We start from the raw sequence: 10,495 nt of genomic DNA, 5'->3' as shown, positions 1-10,495 counted from the left end.
TTTTGGGCTCCACAATTCAAAAAGGATGTGGAGAAGCTTGAGAGAGTCCAGAGAAGAGCCACTCGCATGATCAGAGGTCAGGAAAACAGATCTTACAACAGGCTGAGAGCCATGGGGCTCTTTAGCCTGGAAAAGTGTAGGCTCAGGGGTGATCTGATGGCCACCTATAAGTTTACCATGGGTGACCACCAGTATCTGGGGGAACGTTTGTTCACCAGAGCGCCTCAAGGGATGACAAGGTTGAATGGTCATAAACTACTGCAAGACCGTTTCAGTCTGGACATAAGGAAGAATTTCTTTACTGTCCAAGCCCCCAAGGTCTGGAACAGCCTGCCATCGGAGGTGGTTCAAGCACCTACACTGAACACCTTCAAGAGTAAATTGGATGTTTATCTTGCTGGGATCCTATGACCCCAGCTGACTTCCTGCCCTTTGGGTGGGGGGCTGGACTCGATGATCTTCCGAGGTCCCTTCCAGCCCTAATGTCTATGAAATCTATGAAACACTTCAGATAATTGGTTTCTGTGTTAATGATCAGAGATCAAAATCCATGAACGAAACTTTTTTAAAAATTACAGATTCCTACATAGTTTGCTTCATAACTTTAGCTGCAAAAGCTGTTTGCCTTCCACTAATTAATATACCCACCTGCTGCTTAATAGGAACTGGGCTGTAATAAAATTAACTGATGCATGCATATAAAATATGCATGTATCTAAGAAAAAATACAGGCATCAACACACTTATTGTGATAATGGTCAGGAAGTTTTTTCATTTAGTTGAATTAGAGCAACTCAGAATGTTTCTGTATCTGCAAGGAAATCTTTGCACAATTTTTCAGATCACCTCAACATTTAGCCCATACTCTTTCTGAAGCCATTCTGAGACAAGGTTCTATCATGAGAGTTAAAGTATACGAACATCCAAGCAGGGCTGGATTAATGCACAGACAAACTAGGCACGTGCCTAAGGCTCTAAGTTAAGAAGGGGCCCAGTTGTGCTTATTTTACATATTACAATTATTGAGTGCAAAAAGTAATATAAATATATAGTATTAAGTAGGGGCCCACGAGTTTGTTTGCCTAGGGCCAACTAAAGGGTTGATCTGGCTCTGCTTCTAAGACATCAAAACTTAATTGGGACTATAACTGAAAACACATTTAAGCTTCACTCTTGCACAGACAAGCCTACAACATTTTAGATGTCAGTGAAGTGAAAGAGATGGGGGGGGGAGGCGTGAAAGAGAGAGAAAGGATGATGGATGCAACACTTTGGAGTGTTTTTGACAACTCTGTGGGCGCCTCCACACATACAGACACATGCTCTTCCATCAGCTCAAATAGAAGTGATGTAAATTTGAGCTGGGGCTTTTTGCCTCAGGGCATGTGCCCAGACATACACTTTAGTGTGGTGCAAATTGTACCACTAGAGGCAAAATAGCTCTGCCTGGCTCTATCTGGTTGTGCAGCCAGGGGGAGCTAGAGGCTGGTGCCAGCTGCTGGATTGGCCCCAGCAGTATAAAAAGCTGTCCTGGTGTAGAGGGATGGGGGGGGTGGTCAGTGTGTGGGGACTGTGGATATGGGGGGGCCCTGTGTGGCAGAGGTTGCTTAGAAGGGGTGGGTCCCCTGCCCCCCACAGGGAAGAGCCCCCACTCACAGCACATGGACTGCCCTCCCTGAAGGGTCCCAGCCCCCTCCAGGGGCTATAGCACTCCCCCTAGAGCCCCCCTGCTGCTCCCCCTGATTTCTAGCCCCCTGCTCATTCCAGAAGGCTGGAGATGAGCAGGAGGCTGAAGACAATAAGGAGAATGATTAGGGGGGTGGAGTGGAGCAGGGGAATGAGCAGGAGGCTGGAGATGAGCTGGAGAAGTTCCCCTACTCATCTCCAGCCTCCTACTCGTTCCCCTGCTCCTCTCCAGCTCCCTGCTCATTCCCCTGCTCTCTCCAGCCCCCTGCTTGATCTCTTGCTCATCTTCAGCCTCCCAAGGCTGGAGACAAGCAAGAAAATGAGCAGGGGAATGAGCACGAGGCTGTAGATGAGTAGAACATCTCCCACTCATCTCCAGGGGCTCATCTCCATCCCTCTCCTCTAGGGGCTTGTCTCAAGCCACTCCCCAGCCCACCATCACTGCCCTACTCAGCCCCAGCCTCCTAACACTCAAAAAAAAAAGAAGCCCCACACTCACAGGCTGTAGCAGTGGCCATTGGGGCCACCAAGGACACATGGCAAAGGCCCCCCACCTGGTGTGGTGCAGGGACTGGCCCCGGCTACCTGGCACCCACATTGCCGCTGCCCCATCCCATAGGTACAGTACAGTGCAGCTTGGCAGGGCACCGCATGCTGTCTGGGAGCTGGGGCAGCTCCAGCTGTCACCCGGAGCCTGGCATCACTCAGCCTGAGCGACCCCAGCTCCCAGACAGTGTGGGGAGCTGTGCTGCACCTGTGCCATGGGGAAGCAGCAGTATGGGTGCCAGGCAGCAAGGACCAGTCCCCACTGCCCCCCACTTCCCCGCGGGGGGGCTCTGCCATAAGTTTCCAGTGGCCCTGAGGGTGGCTGCAACAGTTGGTGAGTGCGGGGCTTATTTTTTTTTTTTCTGAGTGCTGGAAGGCTGGGGCTGGGCAGGGCAGCCAGTGGGGAGCTGAGAGCAGGTGGGGCAGCAATCAGGGTGCTGGGGGAGAGAGCATGGGGTCCCCTCCCTTCTTCAACCCCCTCTACCCCCTAACTTACCTGGCACAGAGCCCAGATCCCAGTCGCTGCAGCCTGCACCGCTGCTTGCCCTGCACAGGCAGGCAGCGTGCTTCAGCACTGGGCAAGGACCAGCCATAGAGACATGTCTTTGTGGAGGACTCAAGCCTCCAGTTGTCTCAGGGCATGGTCTGGAACCGTGCCTTGCTTTGCCTCACTGTTTTGCAGTGTGTTTTTTTTTTGACCCCTGGATATCCAGGGGTCTAATTTTGCCCAAACGGGCAAAGGGGCAAACCTCAAGGGGTTTGAGACTCTGCAAGAAGCACATGTGCACTCATCTGGACGTACCCTGTGAGGTCCTGGAAGATATATATTCTTAGTGGGTCTTGTGGAGCTTGTAGAGACTCCCCTGACAGAATTTGAAAGCTTGCTCTTGCTAAGCCCCACAAAAACTTAGGAACTCTACATAACTTCTCATGGAGCTCAATAAACAGCTATGGTCTAAATAACTTTGAAAGTTCATAGGTTTAATGGTTGAGACTTTAAAGCTTCATTACAACCTTTGGTATTTAAAAGCTCTGCAAATGAAGCTAGCTTCTAAATTCTGTAACTCAAAAAGCTTCTGTTCAAGGAATGTGCAACTCTTCTATGAAACTAATAAAGCTTTGCGGACTCTGTGAATAAAACAGCTGTCTTTCCATAATTGGTGCAGATTTTTTTTTTTTAATATAATACAGAAATTCTGCAGATGAGCAAGCACTAGATTGTATCAATGACTCTTTCCCCCCCTCCAACTTCAGGTCCTGCATTCATAATCAGCACGGAACAGAAGTGCATTTTTATTCACTGCTTGCCATCATACTTGACTTACAATTTCAAAAGAAAAAAAGTAAATGAGGGAAACAATCTTAATTTTGTGATCCTGTTTTCCTGACCACTCCACCTATATCCCTGAAGACACCCCTACATAGCATACCTTTTCTACATACCCTTAAAGCATCCGTACTCAAAATTGTAACAAGGCCACAGCTCTGCATGGAGAGTTTTGGCTGCTGTGCTGCCAGCAACAGTGACATGGTTAGCTGCAAACAGTAGCTATTCTGCCCCCCTGGCATCCTACCAAAGAAGATGGAATCTGGGACTGCTGCCCTGCTCATCCCCTCACTTAAGCTACTGTCCATACTCTTACATTTGAGCCATCTGCCTGACCAACCTGATTGCCTTCTATGATGAAATGACAGGCTCTGTGGATCTGGGGAGATCAGTGGATATGATATACCTGAATTTTAGCAAGAGTTTTGATATGGTCTCCCACAACACTCTTGCAGGCAAACTAAGGAAGTACAGGATGGATTAATGGACTGTAAGGTGGATAGAAAACTGGCTGAAGCATCAGGCTCAGAAGGTAATAATCAATGGCTAAATGTCTAGTTGGCAGCCAGTATCAAGTGGAATGCCCCATGGGTTGGTCCTGGGGCCAGTTTTGTTCCATGTCTTCATCATTGACCTGGAAGATGGCATAGACTGCACCCTCAGCAAGTCTGCAGATGACATCAAGCTCGGGGAGTAGTAGATATGGTGGAGGGTAGGGCTAGGATTCAGTATGACCTAGACAAATTGGAAGATTGGCTCAAAAGGAATCTCATGAGGTTCAACAAGGACAAGTGGAAAGTCCTGTTCTTAGGATAGAACAATCCCATGCACCAGTACAGGCTGGGGGCTGACTGGCTGGGCAGCAGCTCTGCAGAAAAGGACCCGGGGGTTACAGTGGACAATAAGCTGAATAAAAGCCAGCAGTGTGCCCTTGTTGTCAAGAAGGCTAATGGCATACTGAACTGCATTGGTACAAGTGTTGCCAGCAGGTCCAGGGAAGTGATTATTCCCCTCTATTCAGCACTTGTGAGGCCACATCTGGAGTACTGTGTTCAGTTTTAGGTCCCCCACTACAGAAAGGATGTGGACAAGTTGGACAGAATCCAGTGGAGGGCAACAAAAATGGTTCCTGAGCTGGAAGAAATAACTTCTGAGGAGAGGCTGAGGGAACTGGGCTTATTTAGTCTAGAGAAGAGAAGACTGAGAAGGGATTTAATAGCAGCCTTCAACTACCTGAAGGGAGGTTCAAAAAAGGATGGAGCTAGACGGTTTTCAGTTGTGGCAGATGACAGAAAAAGGAGCAACAATCTCAGGTTGCAGCAAGGGGAGTTTAGGTTAGATATTTTCTCACTAGGAGGGTAGTAAAACACTGGAACAGGTTACCCAGAGAGGTGGTGAAATACCTGTCCCAGGATGTTTTTAAGACGTGGCTAGATACTTTTTTGGCTGCTATGGTCTAGTTGGGGATGGTCCTGCTTTGAGCAAGAGGTTGGACTAGATGATCTCCTGAGGTCCTTTACACCTCTCATTTTCTGTGATTCTATGATCTGACCGGTGGTACCTCCCATTCAATCCTCCCATTATAATATAAATGTCAAACTAATTCAAAGTCTATTCACGATACAAACAGTGGTCTATTCCATCATCTGAAGGAGAGACTAACCACAATCCTGCATGATCTCTATTTTATCTTACTTTTTATCTCTTTAAAAAGAAACTATAATAGTTATTAGAGAGTTGTTTCATGAAGTTTGTATAGTGCAACATGGCATGGGAGCACAGTAGGTCTTTCTTTAATATAATCTAATATTTAATATAATAATATTTAATATAGCTCATTTTATGATTATTACATGTATAGATGATTTACATTTCGATATTCTAATGAAGCTCATTTTGTTTCCAACTTTCCTACTGTTTTTATTTGGGTCCTGAAAACTCACCTATGTTTTTGGGTATTTCTGTATCTTTGCCTAACTTTTTCTGTCTAACTGACACCTTATAAAGCAGGTGCCTGTGGAGAATTATAGGCACTCCCCATCCAGCCCACAGGGCAAAAAAGTTGAGCACCACTGGTCTAGTACAATGGTACTCAATCTTTCAGTCCTCTGGGGTGGATGAGTGGTGTTGGGCTGGTTAAAAGGCTGGATCCCATGTACAGCTGGTATGCAGGTGCAATCCTGTGTACCTGCCTGATTCTGCATGCCAGAGCCAGTGCTAGTTCAACCAGCCTGCCAGAGCCATGCCAGAGCCAGTGCTGATTCAACCTTGTGTGCTGGATCCACCCATGGAGCGACCCTGAGCATTGACTCAACTGTGGATCAGTGATCTAGTGTTCAGGGCTATATAATCCAGTGTGGGGTGCTCCCCACAGGTCTGAAAATTTGACAGTACTGCTGTCACCACTTCACCACCATCAAACTTCTAGACCCATGTGGAGCACTGTGGACCAGGTTATATGGCTCTGTGGGATGTATGTGGCCCACAGGCCAGAGGTTGAGTACTACAGCTTTAGTACAATTGTGTTTGCAGATCTGGTTGGAAGGGCATTACCAGATCTGAACCACCAACCCACAAAGATATGTATCAAACAATTTGTATGCTGTGGGCCTATGTTTATACATTCCTTTCCATAGATGGATCTAGGATTTTGTTCTCATGTCATTGCAGCAGCTGTGACTGATGTCACAGAGGTGGCTGTAAATGTATCAGCTTTCAGCACCGCCCTTCCTCCCCAACCTTGATCTGTGCCACAGCTGCCTCCAGATTGAGCTGCTCCACCGGGTGCTACATGATGCTCAGGCTGCAGTTGGAAAAAATGCTGGCAGCTCCATTTTCCTGCAGCCCCAGAAGCCTGCATCCCCTGTGGAATCCAGGGAGCAGAAACTGAGATCAGACCCTGGGAGAGATGGGGACTAGGCATGGCTGGAGCAGCTGGGCTGGCCAAGTATGGTAGAGGGGACTAGGCAGAGAACAGGTTCAGAGATAGAAGACCTATCCACCACCACTGCACCAGCTGACTTGGCAGTGAGGAAGTCCCTGGGCTAATCCTGCCTTGCTCCATCCAGGGGGTGTGTGGAGTGGCTGCAGTGGTTGGTTGAGGACAGTGGCAACAGCAAGCTTCACCTTCCTGCACCCATTCCTTGCATGCCCCCCTAGGTGTCTCCCACCAGCCAAGGAGCAGGCACAGAAAGGGAGAACCCACCCTCCACTGCTGTGCCTGGCCAGATGTTTCTCTTGTCTATCAGCTACTCCTAATAATGTCTGCTCTTTTCAGAAACCTGGTCTATTCTTTTAAGCTAACTGTTATCATTTACATATAGAGTTTTCTATTTCTATTGAATATTATCCAATTTATTACTTATCTCAAGCTATGTCTGCTTCTTTCTCAGACCTGACAAAGGGTCTCTATGTCCAAAAGCTTGTCTAAAATCTCTCCTAACGATAGCTGTTCCAAAAAATATGTAAGCGCCCCAAAATATCTTTGCCTCTTGCATAAACAGATCACCATCCCTAAAAGAAAGCATGACGATTAGGAGTGCACCAATAGAGATTTTGGGGGCCAATACCGATAGCTGATATTTAAGGAGGCATATTGGCCAATACTGATCTGATTGCTGATACATCTGCCTCCAGCTGGTAAGTCTGTTGTGGGGGCAGATCAACAACCCCTGCGGTGAAGGAGGGGACAGGCACTGCCCAGGCAGGGTGGGGGGGCCAGAGCCGCAGCTCGTGGGGGGCGGGGGAGAGGCAGCTCCCACTGCTGCTTGCACCCTGAGAGGGCATGGGGGAGGTGCATATGCCCCTAGATCTGCATGGGGTGGGGCGAGAACTGGGCTTGGAGTGGGTGCTGGGAGGATGCTGCATCCCAGCAGCACTGGGAATGGATACGGCAGCACTGGGAGTGGAGCAGGAAGAAATCAAAATAAAGATTTTTCTAGTGCATACAAATCATTAAAATGACCTCTGGCTCAGACCTTGGTAACTTCTCTTTTGACAAGATCCCAATCTATACTTATTACAATCATCAATAACTGTACATTGCACAGATAAAAAAAATTACCATGCGTCTTCCAGACTCCCAATTTTCCATAGTTTCTTTCAGATATGTGTTTTCAGGTTTGATAGTTTCGTAACTCAGTCCTAATAACTGGTGAAAGATTAAACACTAAGTTGAATGCAACAATTTCAATGACATAAATAGTGACTAGTTATGTAGAAGTTTGAATCTATAGTTTTATTTAAAGTATTCAAGAAAAATTATCAGTATATACTAATAATGAAAGCAATATTAAGACAGAAAAAGGTACTAGGTTCCGTATTAAAGATATATGTGCTAATTATTATTTTTTAAACCCATGTTAAAAAGAAGCACAACGTGGAGCAGGTACACAGCTGAGTTAATGGAGCATCAGTTGTGTGCACTACAACAGATCCTGCAGCCTGCTAAAATCGGGTTGAAGCCAGGGACCTGGCTCTTCTGTGTAATCCACTATGGTGGATGATATTGTAGGTAACATGGACCTTGTGAATAGTGGCATGTGGTAGTAGATGGTTTACACCACCTCTTAAGCACTTATTTACAATATTGAAGTGTTCTGTTAGATCACAGTGTTTCTACGTACAAGCAGATATGAGCGCTAAACCTCCAAATTTCAGGGGGGTTGCGCTTCTCACATATTTTCAACATACCAGTAATGGATAGGCCATATACATATTTTTAAACCTGAAGTTTGCAATGATTTACAACAGGACTTCAATTTCTGAGTAGTTAGGGGCCACAAGCCTCTTAGGCTAGGACAGAAGTTACAAAAACTGGTTTAAGTGATCAGAAACTGGTTTAAACCTGTAACAGAACAGAAGTTCAGTACACACAAACCAGTTTCAAAATGGCCAAAACCAGTTTGAGATAAACCTGATTGAATATAGTATCTGACTTAACTGATTGAGCTCGAACAGGTTTATGGAACTTGTATCCCAGAGCCCTTCCTCTGGTTTAAGTTAAACCAGAGTCCCCCAGCATCCTGACATGCTCTGCAGGCCTGGGCGGGGCTGTGCTTTCTGCTTCACTGGAGCAGGGCTGGCCCTGCCCCTCTGCTGTCTAGGGCAGGGGCAGCAGCATGGCCAGACACCACACCCCCTAAGGCAAAGGGGGCAGGGAAGAGGTTTATTCCTTCTTCCCTCCCTTCTCACCAGCATGGACCTGCCAGGCATTTCTCCACTGGCTACTCTAGCGGTGGGGGCATGGTCAGCCCTGGCAGTAGCCTCAAGTGAACTGGCCAGGGAGAGGGTTTAATTTCTACCTCCCTGTCCCACTGGCATGGACCAGAGCTGGGGTCCACCTGGCACTCCCCCCTAGCTGCTGCAGCGGTGGAGGCATGGCCAGAGGCTGGCTGGCATGGCTCCTGAGGCAGAGGGGACAGGGAGGGGATTTATTCCCCCCCATTCTGTCCCTACGGGATTGCAGCTGGGGATATGCCCATCCTGACCACCACTGTGACCAACTGCTTCTTGCACAGGGTGAGTGGCAGAATAAGCTCCATCTCTGCCCCCTCTGCCAGATGCTGGAGGGAGTGGGGAAATAACCCCTCTCCCTGCCCTCTCTCCTAAGAGGCCCATGCCAGCCAGCCTCTGGCCATGGTCCCACCCCTGATGCTGGAGTGGCAAGGAGGCAAGGATCCTGATGGGGGTGGCTGCCATTGTCATGGTTTCCTGGGGAGCGCAAGCCTCTTCTTGGTCGGGGGCTGTGTTGTGGATGGGAGCACAGCAGGGTGGAACAGGGCAGTCAGAGCTACTGCTAGCAGTGGCAGCACTAAGGAGGGCTTGGGGGGCTATGGCCACCCCTCCAAGCTCTGATGCTATTCCTCACTCTGTTCAGTCTGTGACAACTCTGACCGCCCCATCTTGCTCTGCTCCTGCCCACAGTGCAGCCCCCACAAAGAAGAGGCCTGTGCTCCCCAGGAAAGCATGACAGCAACTGCCACCCCCATCAAGCTCCCTGCCCCCTCACCACTCCAGCAGCAAGGGTGGGGGAGTGGCCAGAGGTCAGCCAGAATGGCCCCCTTAGGCAAGTGGGTAGAGAAGGGGGTAATTTCCTCCCTCCCTCTGGCATCTGGCAGAGGTAGCAGGAAAGAAGCTTATCCCACCACTTGTGCTGCACAGGCAGCGATTGGCAGCAGTGGTGGTTGGGGTGGACAGACCCCAGCTGGATTCTCATGGGGACAGAAGGGGTCGAGGGGGGAATAAATCCCCTCCCTACCCCTCTGCCTTAGTGGGCCATGCTGGGCAGCCTCTGGCCATGCCCCCACTCCTGCTGCTGCACCCTGACTGGGACCTTGGGGGTACCGATTAGACTCCTCATTTACAATACTGATAGGTTAAAAATCCAGCTTTAAAGCTGATAATTTAATTTCCAGTCTGAACATTTTTAAACAAAAACGTAAAGAACTGTGAAAAGTAAGCAAAGCTTGATAATGTAATAAAAAATGGAATGATACTAGGTACATCTACATGTGCAAATGCTACTGCATGGGTTTATTCTGCTGTAATTTACTGAGGAGTAAACCCACCCTGGAGAGGTGTCTACACATGCAGGCATTTGGGAGCAGATTTGCTCCCAATGGGAGAAGCCCAGAGAGGGGTGCTTCCACCTTGCTCTGTCCCCTGCAGCAGCCAGGGGGAGCCCCAGGCTCCCCCTTGGTACTACCCCAGGGGCTAGCAGGGAGCACAAGGCCAGGAGATAGCTGATTCTCAGCAGGGGCTGGGAGATTGCTCCCTGCCCCTGGGAGCTGCCTGCTGCCAGGGTGGGCTTTGATGGTGGAGCCCCTGCCGGGACAATGTCCACCTGCCCCAGCAGCAGGAAGCTCCCAGCCCCAGCTTCGCAGTTGGGGGTAGGGGGCTGGGAAAAAGCTGCAGGGGAGGGGCAGGGCCCAGCCC

At 48.8% G+C, this 10,495-nt stretch overlaps 1 protein-coding gene across 3 annotated transcripts in view; it reads right to left on the bottom strand.

Moving 5' to 3' along the window:
- DEUP1 (deuterosome assembly protein 1) overlaps positions 1-10,495 on the bottom strand; it is a 132,217-nt gene that overhangs the window by 30,799 nt on the left and 90,923 nt on the right. For all 3 annotated transcript variants that reach the window (XM_019524597.1, XM_019524598.1, XM_019524599.1), the window contains one exon: positions 7,623-7,709. In XM_019524597.1, coding sequence (XP_019380142.1) covers positions 7,623-7,709 — 87 coding nt within the window. The remainder of the gene's footprint in view (positions 1-7,622; positions 7,710-10,495) is intronic.

The sequence above is a fragment of the Gavialis gangeticus genome, unplaced genomic scaffold (genome assembly GCF_001723915.1).
Source record: "Gavialis gangeticus isolate Ggan-Ray unplaced genomic scaffold, GavGan_comp1, whole genome shotgun sequence".
Lineage (NCBI taxonomy): Eukaryota > Metazoa > Chordata > Crocodylia > Gavialidae > Gavialis > Gavialis gangeticus.
The sequence above is the reverse complement of the archived record's forward strand: the minus strand, read 5'-3'. Positions and strand labels throughout refer to the sequence as shown.